Raw genomic sequence first — 14,321 nt, forward strand, 5'->3', positions numbered from 1 at the left:
ACAGCAGCTTTCACAAGCTATTTTAGCATTGTCTGTTGCACAGAGAGGGAGATGGCAAGGCATTTTCCCCCAGGCAGAGCAGCGAGGCAACACGTAGGGACAGGGACTCCACACTAGAACAAAGTGGAGAAATGTGAAAATCCTGTCCAGATAACCATTGCTCTGTGCTGAGCTCTAAAATGGAGCGAGGCCAGGACTAGTGCCCAACCTTGCCAGAGTCAGAGCAACATGGCTACAGACTCACCTCCTTGGAAAACAGCCCGCTGGTTAATATTCACGGTGCCACACTGAGTCCCCTTCCATCAGCCACTAACAGAAAATGACATCTGAAATCATTGCATATTAGATGAATGATCAGTGCAGAGCAGAGTGTCCTGATGGGAAGCTGGTTCCATAGTTCAGGGAAAAGCCCTAATTTCATCCAGTTAAAAAGAAGGAAGCCTCCTGCAGTCTGAGAGATGAAATGCCAAAAGCAGGAAGGAAGGGTCCCTTTCCTCAATGTCCCTAGAGGAGCAACACCTTTTAATGCTGGCCATTGGCACAACCCACACGTGCTTGGATATGTTTCAGCATCCCCATGTGGGCAGAGGGCAGTTTAAAACCAGGGCTCAGCTCCTGCACATTTCTCATTTATTCCCTGCTGCGTTATTCATGTGCTGGGAACAAAATTACATGTAATCCCAATTTCTGCTAAAGGAGAAACCCTAAACATGTGCCAAACCTGCCTAGCTTTGCACCAGTGTTCAGCAGACATCATTCTCAGCAGCTGCCTTTGGGTTAGTCTTGTTCTTTTCAGGGATGTCCCCAGGGTTTGCATCTTCAAGCTGAGAGACCTCTGTGCACACTGTGACCAGCACCTCTAAAAGCAGACAGGAACAAGAGAACAAGGAACCCAAATATCAGCCTCTCCTGCAACACCACACCAGTTCAGCCAAAGTAAAATGCCAAGAGCGATTGGAAAAATTACCAAAATTCTTTATGGGAAATGTAGAAACAAATTCTTTGACAGTTAATTGCCCCATAGGGATGACATAAAACCAACCTTCCTCTCCACAGCTCTGTTCTGCATTGCTGCTGCGGCCAGTGATGCCAAATCTGAGCAGTCAACTCCAGCTGGCAACAACAGCAATCTCTGCCAGCCCATGTTCTCACAAATAAACACACTGTATCCAAGAGGCAGTTGGTAATTTCCCATACCCATTTGTCTTCCATTTTTAAGGCTTGCACAGGAAGGCCTTCAGCAACAGAAAGCTCTTGTGGTGCAATGGATTCACAAAGCTAATAAAAATGTTTTCAGCACTGCAGCTGACCCAGCCACCCTTCTCCAAAGCTCACATGTGGTTTTCCAGTCCCTCTTGACACACCCTCTCACACCAGCACTGCAAAACTCCTGTTGATGGATGCTCCCTCTGCCAGCTAATATGAGTCAGGGTGCAGAACTGAAAAGCGTTTCACATTAGCACTGCCCCGGTGTATGTCTTGAGGATTTCTCTCAATGCAAGCTTACTCATCTCCAGTTCCATTTTTAAATCTAAATCTGCTTAGACTGTCAGCTGCTTGCTCTGCTTTTTTTACCATTGCCCTGCTATACACCCTCAACCAATTAAGCTTCCGTTCCTCTAATGTACACACTTCAATTACAGCAGGCAGCTCACCAAACATACACTGCTGCTTGCTCGAGGTTCATTTGATATGGACGTCTTAATTTCATCTGCCAAGCAAAGCTGCAGGCTCCTCCTGAAGTTGCTTTCACCAGAGAACGTGAATGTAAGGATGGACAAAATTACCACATTAACAGAGCCATACATCTTTTTTAAGACTAAAGCACACAGATGCATTTAAAATGCATAAGAAGCCAGAGCAACATGCCTGCATTTCACAGCACGAGGCCATTGGGTTATTTCAGAGAACAGGTACAGACCCAGGAGCACTGGGAGAAGGAGGACACTTCAAAACAGAGCAAGTCACAAAGAATTGCTGCCAGTCAGCAACAATCAAAGGGGAACAAACACATTCTGTCTTTTGGGGGAGCCCACTATAGCTCTCTGTTGCTTTTAAAAGCAAAAATAACCACAGTCACTTGATACCTAATGCCTGTAACTGAGTAGATACAAACCAGCACATTATATAACCTGCCACCCACAAGTCACAAATGTCAACATAACAAAGCAGGGCGTTTTCAGGTTTATCTCAAGGTTTCCAGTGTGAGTGCACAATGAGAGAGATGTGACAGAGACTTATAAATATATAACAAAATGGTGGGGTAACAAGAAAAGAAGTGATCCCCTCTGTCAGCAGGGTATGATGTTCTGCTTGCTCCAGGTACCCACCTACCATCCCATGGATGTGCAGAAATGCCATTTTCATTTTATTTTTACAAGAAGAATGGGGAAAGGTAACGACATCTCTGGGTTGTGCATGGGGAAAGAGGAGATGCTTCAGTAATCCTGCAACAATGTTGAGAGGCAATGTTTTCACCCACGGCAACATCAGTACATGTTTCTTGTCTCATTTCACACACTGTGACTGCATTCAGTGGGCTAATGAAAAGCTCTGGCCAACACAAACCTATCAGACATGGGCCAAGTGCAACAAAGGAACAAAACCTTCTAGTAACCAAAAAACAGGGGCAGAAAAGGACATATTAATATCCTGACCCACAGATACTCCTGCAGCACTGCTGGCTCTCACAGCCAGTGCACCCCACTGCCCTTCAAAAGGTGCCCTCAGTATTCTGCTTCCTGCTGCCCCACAAGCTTCCCCCTCAGTCACACGAGTGGAAGTACTTACAGGCCATTTAGCAACCAGTGCTGAGCTGCTGTGTTACGGCCAGAGACGCCGACTGTCAGCTCCTGTGGGCTGAGTCTGCCTGTCTCACATTTGGCGCGGTACGAACCAGGCACGCCCCGCTTCCAGACCACGCTCCTGGGTGTTGTAAAAGAAGAATTAATATGGTTTGCCACCACAGGGCCAAAGGGGTGTTCTGCAGGCTTTGACCCATGGATCTGTGCCAGATCATGCTGATTTCCATGAGGTCCCATTCATATCATGAGCAGGGCTTGGGCAGTCATGGCTCTCAGCCTGCAAACAGGCAAAGGATGCAGAGACAGGAGCTGGGTAAGGCAGAAGGTAACATCCAGTTCAGACACAAGAAGCTAGGGCAGCAGGCAGTGAAACCAGGCAGGAGCAGCCAGGGTGAGCTGAGCAGAGCTGCATTTTGCAGGTGCTGTGTGTTTCTTTGTCCCAGGGATCCCAAGGGCAGATGCCTAACCCTCTCCAAGGGCAGATGTTGAGGAATGTACTAGCTTGGTGAGCAGCTGCAGTGGGAGCTGCAGGTTGTGCTGGTGGCTGGAGCTGCAGACAAGGAGCCATGACCTGGCACCTATCCTTTGCCTAGCAAAGGGCATGGAGAGCTGTGGCACTGGCCAGGGGTGGCTGGTCACCCAGAGACTCTGTAGAACCCAAATAAACAGTGAGAAGGCCCCAGACTAAATATCATGATTAGAACAGGCACACAGACTGTGAGGGTATAAAAGCCTGGGGGTTCCTTAGTTCAGGGACCTCCCCTGAAGGCACCAATTCAAGCTGTTACGGTGTTATTGCACCATGACTAAATTCCTTAAAGGGTCCAGACTTCTGGGACTCTGCTACAGGAAACCTGGGGTCCAGCCAGTGAGGGAAACCTGTCTGACTGTGTGAGCGTGGGGTGCAGTGGGAGTGTGACTGCCACAGTGGCTTCCAGGTGGTTAGACAGGAAAGCTTCCTTAACACAGAGATGCTCAGGACTGGGGCCACATTCACCAGACTTCTGAGACGCAAGGGCAATCTCTAGCAGAGCCTCAACACAGACCAAACCCATAGTCTCACACCACAACCACAAGGGCATATCTTCCCCTTGAGAATCCTTTGGTTTTGGATGCTTGTGAGAAGAGCGCTGTGAGGAAAGTGTCTCTGAAACCATCTCCTTGCTCTGCAGGCAATACAGAAATGCAGGCTGATGTTATGGCAAAGCCCAGGAATTCAGAGGCACTGTGCAGACAGGCTGTCCAGTAATTGTCCTCCACCTCAACTACCTCAATCTAATGATCAGATTGGAATGAGGCAGCAACAAGTAGATTGAGTGTTTCTCCTCCCATAAAGTACAGAGGTCTTGACAGGGTATTAATAATTTGATATAGGTGTTTTATTTGCTCCTCAGTTCAAAAAATCACAAATGCCTTCAAGCATTTCCAACGTGCACGAGCAAGCGAAGCCAAGACACACATTACATTGGAAGGGGGAAGGAAATCTGCCCAAAAGGTTTGTCCCATTATCAGGAAAACAATGTAAGCGTTGGGAGTGGCAAAGAACATTTAACAGAGAGGTGAAACCTCACATGTTGCCTTACAAACAGCTTTGAAGGTAAGAAAAATCAGATTAAGCCCAGGGGAACAGCCTTGGCAGAACGTTATTCCTGATCATATTGTCTCCTTCTCCTGTAGTTTACGGATGAGAGAGTACAGGTCCTGCAAGGCCAGAAAAATTCCAGGCTCCCCTGCCTTTCCTACTCTGTCACTGTTTTTCCCCATCAAACAGAAAACACACTCATGCTACAGAGCTTCTCATGGAGTGCTAGCAGGACTTCTCCCACCTGCCAACCCTGTCTTTTATCTCTTTTATCCCTTCCCTCTCTCTTCTATTCACCTTTTGGAAGCACAAGCTTCTTTCTTCACTGCACTTTGCAGCTCTACACTTTTGGAGAGACGTACACTGTCCCCAAAGCACCATTTCCTTTGGCAAATGCAACTTGTCATGGGGAAAACACCCAATGCCTGTGAGCTGTTAGGGACTGTGGCACAGCATACTGAGCCTTCTCTGCACAGTTTTCCCTCACCAACCTCTTCAGCCTGAGGACTCACTCCTCCTCCACAGAAAGAAGTCCTCTTCTTCATGTCTGTGTTGGTTTTGTTTGGCCTGGTTTTTGGTAGCAGGGGACCACAGAGGTGGTTTCTGTGAGAAGCTGCTGGAAGTTTCCACCATGTCCAGCAGAGCCAGTGTCTGATGGCTCTGAAGATGGATATGCTGCTGGCCAAGTTTGGGCCAATTAGATATAATAGTAATGCCTCTGTGACAACACATTTAAGAAGAAAATCAAAACAAAGTGCACACAGAGTCCCCTTCTAGCCAGAGAAGAGGAGGAGGTGAGAACATGTGAGGAAAACAACATGGAGACACCAAGGCCAATGGAGAAGGAGGTGGTGCTCCAGGCATCAGAGCCAACAATCCTCTGCAGGCCATGGTGAAGTCCCTGGGGAAGCAGGCTGTCCCCCTGCAGCCCATGGAGTCCACAGGGGATGCAGAGATCCACCCACAGCCCGTGGGAAAGATGCCCATGGGGTTTGGAGTGGGTGGATGCCTGGAGGAGGCTATGATCCCATGGGAGACCCAGTGGAGAGAGGGGGCCCTGCTTCCAGGCTGGAGCAGCCTGTCCTTGGAGGACTGCACCCCGTGGACAAGTGACCCACATTGCAGCAGTTTGGGAGGACTACTGCTCGTGAGATTGGAACCACATTGTAAAACAAAAGTGGAGGAGTTCACGGAGAACTGTCTCCTGTGGGAGGGACCCCGCAGCACAGCAGGGGAAGGACTCCTCTCCCTGAGCAGCAGAAGAAGATCTCAGTGATGAATTGACCAATCCCCCCCCCCCCCACACACACACACTGTTCCCTGTGCTGTCAGTGGGAAGGAGGGAATGGTTGGGGGAAGAAAGGGTGTCTTTAAGGGCATGTTTTACTTCTCATTATCCTCCTCTGTCTCTGTTAGTAATAAATTCACTTTGTAACTTTAAGTTGAGCCTGTTTTGCCCTTGGAGTGTTTCCTCCCTGTCCTTATCTCAACTCATAACTGATTCATTCATTTTTTTTTCTCTCCTCTGCCCAGCTGTGGTAGGGGAGAGCAAGGGAGTGACTGCCCTGGGTGCCTGATGCTTGGCCAGGTCTAACCATGACAATGTACTAACCATCAAAGCCCCAGAGGAGCAGCAATGAGGTGATGGGCTGGAGGGTGAGCTACAAGGATGGACATGCAGTACCCATGGCTTAGCTTTTGCCATTGTACTAAAGAGGCCCTCTCTGGCATAGGGATTGTCTTTTGACTCTGATGAGACCTGTAGAAATCATTTGCCCTGAGAGGCAAAGTACAAGATAAGTAGTCATACACAGGCATTTTTGTGGTGTTCACCACTTCCTTGCCAGCATTCCTTATTTGCAGGAAATAATTCCATTTGTTTACCAGTGTCCCAAGCTGATACAACCAAAAATTGCTGTTTGTAGGGTGCTCAGGTGAGCAACAGGAGGAATTTGCCATGCAGCGTTTGCCTTCATACAAAGAGACAGAGGGGAGCAGGGAACAGCTTCCAGCTGTTCAACAGGGGCCAAGCCTGTGTGACCAGCCTCTACATTGCATCCAGGGGGATTAAAACCTTTTAAGTCTCTTGAAATATTTTCAGAGACAGACTTTCCTGTAGGAGACCACATTAAACCACCTCTAAGAGCATTCAGCTGAGCCAAGACCACACCGGGGAGGCTCTCTCTGACAAAGCTGTGGCCATCCTCAGTGGCTTGGCCAGGCAAAATCCACTCTTGCAGTCCTGTGGTGCCAAAACTGAAGGGCCACTGGCTCTTCTGGTTCAGGCAGTCACCACTATTAATCCCAGTGGCTCTTCACAGGATGCAGAAATAACACAGCAAGACCAGAAGTTCTCTCCCTAAGTACCTGGACCTGTCCCAGCTCAGGAAATAGCAGGGAGGATGCTGGACACTCTCCCCACCACTGCAGCAGATCAGCCCACATCCTCCAGGCTTTTGCTCCCTTCCCTTTGCTGCCCATGGGAGAGGCAGCCCAGACCTCTCCCCTGCAGGCAGGAGCATCCAGCAGCAACCTCAGCATTAAAAATATGCAATAAACCCAATGCAAGGTAACCTAAAGCCATTTTAACAGTCTTTTCCTCTCCTCCCATTCACTCCACCCTTCTCTCTCCACCTGTTCCCAATGTGTTTTTCTTCATTTTCACTCTCATCCTGCCTTCATCCCTGAACCTCAGGTGACATCTTCTGCAACCTGCAGGGACCCAAGGCCAGGGAAGACCTTTGCAAGTCTTCTTGAGACAGCAAAATCCCAGAGTTATTCCCATTTTAGACAACAGGGCCAGTGATTTGCTTGCTGGGAGGTCACACTGGAAATCAGTGACACAGAGGAGTGTGCACTCAGAGAGTCCTGGCCCAAGCCTTCTACTGCAGCAGCAGCCTCCTCACCTGCCACCAACCCTATCCCAGCGTATCCTTCCCAATGTGTTGCCTAGGATCACCTTTCTCTCTTCTCATAGACCTTTCTCTGCTTCCCACTTAACCTGCAATCACAGCTCATTGTTTCAGCTTGGACTGCAGGACTTGGACCTTAAAGTAGTTCTGTTGAGCCAAACAGCAATTTTGCAATCTCAGGCTGCCCAGAAATGGCTGGGGGAAGAGAAAAACCATGGGCATGACATTTCTTCCAAGGAAAAACAATAGAAAATGTTGGTGTTCTCACAAGCACACATCCCTGCTCTGCATCTGAAAAGCAAACACTGCAGCACAAAGAATCCTAAAAGGGGAAATGAAATAACTGCACTTTCAGCACCCAGGTTCAGAAAATGCTGACAGCTGGGCATGGATAACCACAAGAAAACAATTTGACTTAACAGTCCAGCAGTGAAATCAGGAGCAAGACGTTTGTCAAGCAAATAGGAGTCCCCAGTCTTCATCCTGTTACCCCAAAGGCAAAAAGTGGCAAGAATCAAGTCCCCTTCTTTTAGGCACTGTCATCTGTTTGAGCAAGACACAACAGGCAGTCAGTGTCAGGAAACACCTTTCACACACTGCCCTCCTCCATATTGCATTGGTATTCCTAATTAACCATACATGTGTGCATTGCTACGGCAGAAGGATTGTGTGAATGTCGATCAGACAGCCCTTAGGGTCACTTTCACAAGTAGCTTTGTTTAAAAAGGAAAAAAGAAAAAAAAAGAAAAAAAAAGCAGAAAGGTTAACTTGTAATTTCTGTAACCTTTATAGCTTAAGGGCTCTGAATCAAAGGTCTGGCACAAGCATGATGCTTTAATTGAAAGCTAAGACTGACATCCCAAGCAACCCCGTCATCACCCTGGAACATCAGCACCCAGCACCTTTCTATCACTCAGAGAGAGGATCTTGCCCTTCCTTCCCTGAGGGACCACAGCACAGCTGAATGGCCTTTGAAACCTTAAATTCCCTCCAGGGAATTTAACTGGACGCAGCCTGCATGTCCTGACAGGACATCCTGACAGGATGTAGGGAAGGCAGCACCTGTCCCACCCCACAACCCCAACCCAGATGAGCTTCTCCCCAGACCCTTCTGCAGCAACCCGGCCGAGGACCCCGCCGAGTTCTGTCACCACCACATCCCTCGGCGCCCAAGGGGTGGATGCTCCAGAGGGACTCACGGGTGAGAGGGATGCCGAAATCACGACCCGGGAGAGCTCTTCCCCAGCTAGCTCCTCCAGGCCGCGGGCGAAGCGGCTCTAATCCTCTTACCTAGCCCGTGTCCACCTGCGGTAGCCCAGCACGCTCCCGGCCAGGCAGCGCTGCGCTCCCGGCTCCTGCCGCAGCCTGCAGCACCCGCGGGTCCCACGCCCGCCGCCCTGCCCCGCTCCCCGCCCGCAGCTCGGGGCTCCCCGGCTGCCGCGGCCACCCGGACCGGGGCGGGGGCGACCATTCGCGACAGGGCGGGGCGACAGCGAGACGGGAGCGGGCGGGAGGGGTGTGTGGCGCTCCGGGCGGGGGCTGCCGGCCGCGGCTGCCGGAGCAGCTCCTACCTGCGCACCTGCGGACGGCTCCGGCTGCGGCTGCCGCTGCGGCCCCGGCGAGCGCGGCCGGGCTGGGTCCGGTCCGGGTCCGAGCCCCCGCCCCGCCGAGCCCCGCCCCGGACGGGCGGGTCCGCAGCCGCCGCGGCCACCGGGGGCCCGGGAGCACCGCGGGGCCGCGGGAGGTGGAGCGTGTGTCGGTCCGGCCGCCGCGTTTGGGATGCTGGACGCGGCACAGCCCTCCCGGCGCTTCAGAGCATCCCTGGGGCACGGCCGGCAGCACGGCCCGTGTGCGGGCTGTCCCGCTGCAGCCGTGCCAAAGGCTCTCTCCTCTGCCCTCTCCCTGCCCGCCCTTCCCAGCGCCAGGAGCACCTACCCAGCCTGCGGCTCCGGCTGCCCCTTCTGCTCCCGGAGGCACCGGGGAGAGCTCGCCGCACAAACCCGCATCTGGCCGCGCAAGCCCGCAGCCCTCCCGGGAAGCGCTGCCCGTTTGGATGGGTAGTTTGAAAGGCCTGAAGGGAGCAGCCACCCAATAGCAAGAGACCCCAGGAACAGTCTCTTGCACCCCTTTTCCCTTTCCTACTGGGTGGTGGGCTTTGTGATCTCTGTGGTTGGAATTTTGAGGAGAAACATTCCCAGCTAAACAGCTCGATGATAACCATTTGGGACTGTTTCCTGGGTTGGAGGGATCCCTTCGCTGCCTCATCTTCATGGGATTAAGTCAACGTGAATGCTACTACTTCTTTTTCCTCTCCCTCCCCCCTCCCCCTGTCAGGATGACTGATGTTATTTAGCGACAGTGTTGTTTGTTTTCCTAAAATCCAAATAAGGTAGCGCTTATTCAAAATCTTGTCCTGGTGCCATCACTTATGAACCAACACAAAACAGACAGATGCCGAAATCCATGTCAGCCCCCAGATCTGAGCTGAGTTATACAGCAGCACTTTATCAGTATTTCGTCTGCTACCCTTCCAGCAAGCAGCACTTTCACCCTGCAGCTTTGGCCCTCGTGGCACACACTGAAGAGATTTCATCACTCTGATCCCCAGGGATTGAAAACCCCTCAGAGTGCTGATCCTCAGAGCAAGCACTGCACCAGCAGGTCCCCTGAGCCCTTTCCAAAGTGGCTGCATCATCAAGGGAGAGGACAGACACTCCCACAGAAAGGCACGTACTGTGTATGCTTTTCCATGTTTTAAAGGGTGAGGGGGCTATTTTTAGAGCTGAAATAACATTCTTCCTGCTTTGGTATTTTAAATCTTCTGTTACCCTGGACTAATAAGTGGTTCCTTGCAGCATTTGCTTTTTTTGCAATCCCCCAAAATCCAGAGATCTTGGACAGGTTTCCCTTCTGCATGCACCTGTCACTGCCCCATGGCACTGCCGTGCTCAGGAGCCACAAGTCACTTCCAGGCATGGCTTCCCTCAGGCTGCTATTGCCTCCATGTCACCAAGAGAGGCCCCAAAATCAGGTGCCTGGAAAAAAATATGCTTGAGGTATCAGCATTAACCACATCCCTCCCTGCAAGTCTTCTCATGATAGCAAAAGTCCAGGAAGTTCACGTTAAAAGTAATAGAGGGGAGGTCTCTCAATCCCTGTGCCCTCTGGCTTTCAGCAGCTGAGGCTGAAGAAAACCTTCTGTCAAACAGGTGAGAAGTGACAGTGCTCAGCCCCAGCGAGTTTGGCCAGAAAGGAAAATGCAGCAACTAATCAGAAACTGCCTTAGTCACTTCACCTCTGCTGTCAGCCAATGCTGGAAGGGAAACAATGCACCATATGGGATTTTAAGGCAATTTCATTTTTGGTAAACTCTGAGTGTCTGAGACATTTTGTTCACAGCTCTTTTTTGAGCAGATGGTGTCCCTCTGAGTGCTGGAAAACGCACGATGCTGACAGGCCCACCAAAAACCTATTGCAAATTAAAAAATCACAGCTTGAAAAAAAGGGCACAGCCTGGGGACAGCAAGCATGTGCTGCAGCCCACCCAAGTGCAGGAAGAAAGAGAGATGCAGGGAGGCATCAGCCATCAAGGGGTGATGTTACGTGGAGATATTTCCTACAATCACTTCTTCCTGGGGCACCCTCTTGCATGACCCTCATGCCACATCTGCTTTCTTCCAGGAAAAATGGGAATTCTGAGCCCCCACATCCTGACATCAAGTAGCAGCATCACGCCTTGGAGGTATTTTATTTTTCATGTAGAAAAGAGGACTCCCACAGAGCTAACCTCTGCTCATGCAGACTTCACTCACAGCTCAGGAGGAAGCAAAGCAACTTCATGCCCCTCTTGTAGTCCTTCCCAGGGTGATATTACCACTGAAGACTGGCTGTGGTTATCCTGGACTGGTTTTTTTGGGGGGGGGGAGGAAAAGGTACAGAGATGAGGAAAATGGAAAAGGGAATTGCTTTGAGTTTACTTTCATCTCTGGGAGATGCATGTCTTCTGAAAATGTTTTTGCCACCTTTTTCTCCTGTCCTGCTCCTTTCTGCTCCAAAGCTGGAGTGAAGCCTGGCAAGAAAGGTTGCCCACCCAGAAAGAGGAGCAGCAGGGGAAATGAACCTAGGGGTCACTCAGCAGCAGCCATTGGAGCTGCTCCACACCCTGATGCATGCATTAAATACAATTAAAACTGTTAAAAACCAGTTAAAACTGTTTCTCAGTTTAAGTGTTAACCCTCATTTCATTAGCCTGATCATCTCTTATCACAGCCATCTGTTCCCTTTTGGAGCTTTTCAAATATTGTGATAGACTTCATATCTCCAAATGCCCTGCTGACAAACAGATGTCATCTGAGCATGTGAACCTGTGGCTTGGCTTTGACAAGGTGTGCTCAGGGTGGTCGGAGAGGCAGTCACCTGCAAGGTGCTCTCTCTCACCCTAAGAAATATCCCCAGATCCCAGCCCTCCAAGATGAAGCTCTTCCCAGTTCACCCACCAGATCCCAACTGAGAAAAATTTACCTGGATCAGGGAATGGAGCAGCAAATTGAATAGACCCACTCCATCTAACTGCAATGAAGTGACACCATTTGAAAAGGAAAGGAATATTAGGAAAGGAAACGGAGAACATGGAAACAAAATTATAATTTTGTTTTTCCATAAAAAGAGAAGTTAAAAAAATTTACTGCTGTAATAGCAAATACATGGGGTAAAGAGGATTTGTGGTCAGGGTGTGAACTCTGGGGAAGAAACCTTGCAGTGCCAGTGTGTGCAGATGAGAGCTGCAGACTGGTGTGCCCTGGCCCCAGTGGGTGTGTATTCTTGCCTGGCAGGAGGACAGCCCTACATCAAGTACAGAAAATGCTGCGAAAAAAAAGGACTTTTTTTTTTTTGTAAGAACAAATGAGATTGTGTAAAATAATTATTTCCTATTATCATGCTATAAATGCTAATGGAATTGTGTCAGTCAGGAAAATTTAGTAGCCACAGTCAATACAAAGGTTAGGCATACTGTGTAGATGTGGCAAGCACCATTTCACCTACATTTTTTATCTGTGCTTCTCATTGGAGCCTTTCCTCCAATCATTTTCCAAGTCCTGCAAAAGGGGATTTTTTTTTTTGTTGTTCTGCAGGCAAGCTTTGCTGCTCATTCACTTATCCTGGGCAGTAGATTTATCTTTTAAAATGCTTCTGTGGGGCAGGGCCTTTACCTGCACTGGGGCCATACCTTTGCTCCTTGCCCTTTTGGCTTTAACTCCAGCTCGGTGGCTGGTGCAGGAAGGGGAGGGGTGGTGGCACAGCTCCTGGAGGCACTTGTCTGAAATTCAGGGTGGGAATTCTTTCATCATTTTCTCAGAAAAAGCCTAAATCAGGGTTTAACTCTCCAGGGAGGTGGACTCAGTAAAAGCAATGGACCCCATTGTGCAAGGGGTGATTTAATCAGCAAAAGCCTCCAAATTATCCAGTGGGCAACTCTGCCCATGCAGGGGCACCCCAGGAGTTCTGATTTTTCCATTTTTTCCACCTATTCTCCCCTGTTTAGTGGGCTGATGCTGCTGGGTAGAGGTTTTTGGCAGAGATTTCTGCTCCTGGGCCAGGCTCAGCTGTGCCAGAGCCTCTATGGGAGCTGGGGCACAAGGGCACATGTTAGCACACGCCTCCTTTCCCATTGGGCTCTGCTTTCAGTTTTGTTTTTCATTCTTCTTTCAAAGATTTTATGGGAAATTGCACCCTGATTCCCATAAACATGCAGAAGGTGGGGAACACCCTGCAACACCCTGTGACAGCCCTTTTACACAAAGGGTAGAGCTACAAAACAGCCTAGGGGCAAAAATACCGATACAAGTCCAGCCTGGCCATGCATTTGGGGCCACAGTCTGGGACATGAAATATCATCAACCACCCCTCCAAAATGAAAGGCCTCCCAGCTGCAAATACCCCAAACGTCATCTAACCAGAGCCCACAAGTCAGTCACCACACTTCCAGCCTTGCATGGATTCTCAGGCTCATGTGGACACGGGAAACCTTTTAAAAGATCTTTTTTTTTCCCTAGGATCCTCCCAGCCCAGCAGCTGAATGTGATACCTGCAGTCAGGCCACATTTCCCATCTGCTGGGCTTATTTCTAGAAAGCTGTGTTCTGGCTGCCAGCCCAGGGACAGCAGTTGCCTTGCACTTCCAAGCTGCAGAGGGATGCAGACATTCCCGAGGCTTACCAGGGAACAGCAGAGCCTCTGGAGAAAATGGGCAGAGCAGAAATCCACCCCTCATGCCCCAAGAATGCAAACCCTGATGCATTTCTTCAGCGCCAGCACTCACCCTCTCCCTGCAGCGTCTTTCTCAAGGTGTAATTTCAGTGTCAGCAGGTTTTGCCCATCACTCCTGCTCCAGGGATTACCTCAGTGCAGCCCAGCCCAGCTGCAGCAGGGATGGGCTCAGATATAGCCTGGAAGTTCCTCTCTTGTCAGCCACCACAACCTTGGTCTCACCCCATAGAGTGGGGTGACTGCTTGTCACTGCTGTGTTTGTGCACAAGGGGTGACTTTCATCAATGTTTGCATAACCAAGCACATGCTGTAACTTGGAGATTAAATCCTCCTCTATGCTGTAATTTACTGATTGAATCCTCCTGTAGAAGTTGTGCCAAGTGCCAGGGGTCCCAGGGCAGGCTAGCATTCCCTCGAGCCACCCCATGCCAGAAAGCAGCTGACCTGCTCGGGAGTTTCCACTTGGAAGGCGCACAAAACTCCAGAGGCAACACTGCATTCTGTAAGGGCCCCTCCAGTTCTGGGAAAAGAGGTGAAACCCATCCAGTGCCTGCTTGTGTGCCAAAGCTGAGAGCCTGGAAACACTCAGGGCATGGGGCAAAGTACAAATACCTGTGCCCACCCCTCCATGGTGTTATTGCAGGTGGTTCAGTGTGCCCAGAACAGAGTTAGAGATGACACAAGAGCAGGCAGTCAGACCAGCAACTCTCAGAAGAGAGTCTGTAAAAACTACACTAAAGAACATGACCACAGTTAT

The 14,321-nt window shown here is 50.0% G+C and overlaps 1 protein-coding gene across 11 annotated transcripts in view; it reads right to left on the reverse strand.

Annotated features, from left to right (window-relative positions):
• TMEM150C (transmembrane protein 150C) overlaps window positions 1–14,026 on the reverse strand; it is a 24,254-nt gene extending 10,228 nt beyond the window's left edge. For 2 of the 11 annotated variants that reach the window (XM_085058096.1, XM_085058090.1), the window contains exons 1-2: window positions 13,617–13,810; window positions 2,791–2,925 (exon numbers count right to left, since the gene is read on the reverse strand). In XM_085058096.1, the coding sequence (XP_084914222.1) occupies window positions 2,791–2,797 (7 nt within the window). In that variant the 5' untranslated portion in view covers window positions 2,798–2,925; window positions 13,617–13,810. Of the gene's footprint in view, window positions 1–2,790; window positions 3,255–8,588; window positions 8,775–8,869; window positions 8,950–13,616; window positions 13,811–14,008 lie in introns of those variants that run through there. The other 9 variants (XM_085058095.1, XM_085058094.1, XM_085058092.1 and 6 more) reach the window with 9 other exon arrangements.
• Window positions 14,027–14,321: the final 295 nt, after the last annotated feature.

Source organism: Lichenostomus cassidix, chromosome 4 (genome assembly GCF_008360975.1).
Source record: "Lichenostomus cassidix isolate B80296 chromosome 4, HeHo_3.0, whole genome shotgun sequence".
NCBI lineage: Eukaryota > Metazoa > Chordata > Aves > Passeriformes > Meliphagidae > Lichenostomus > Lichenostomus cassidix.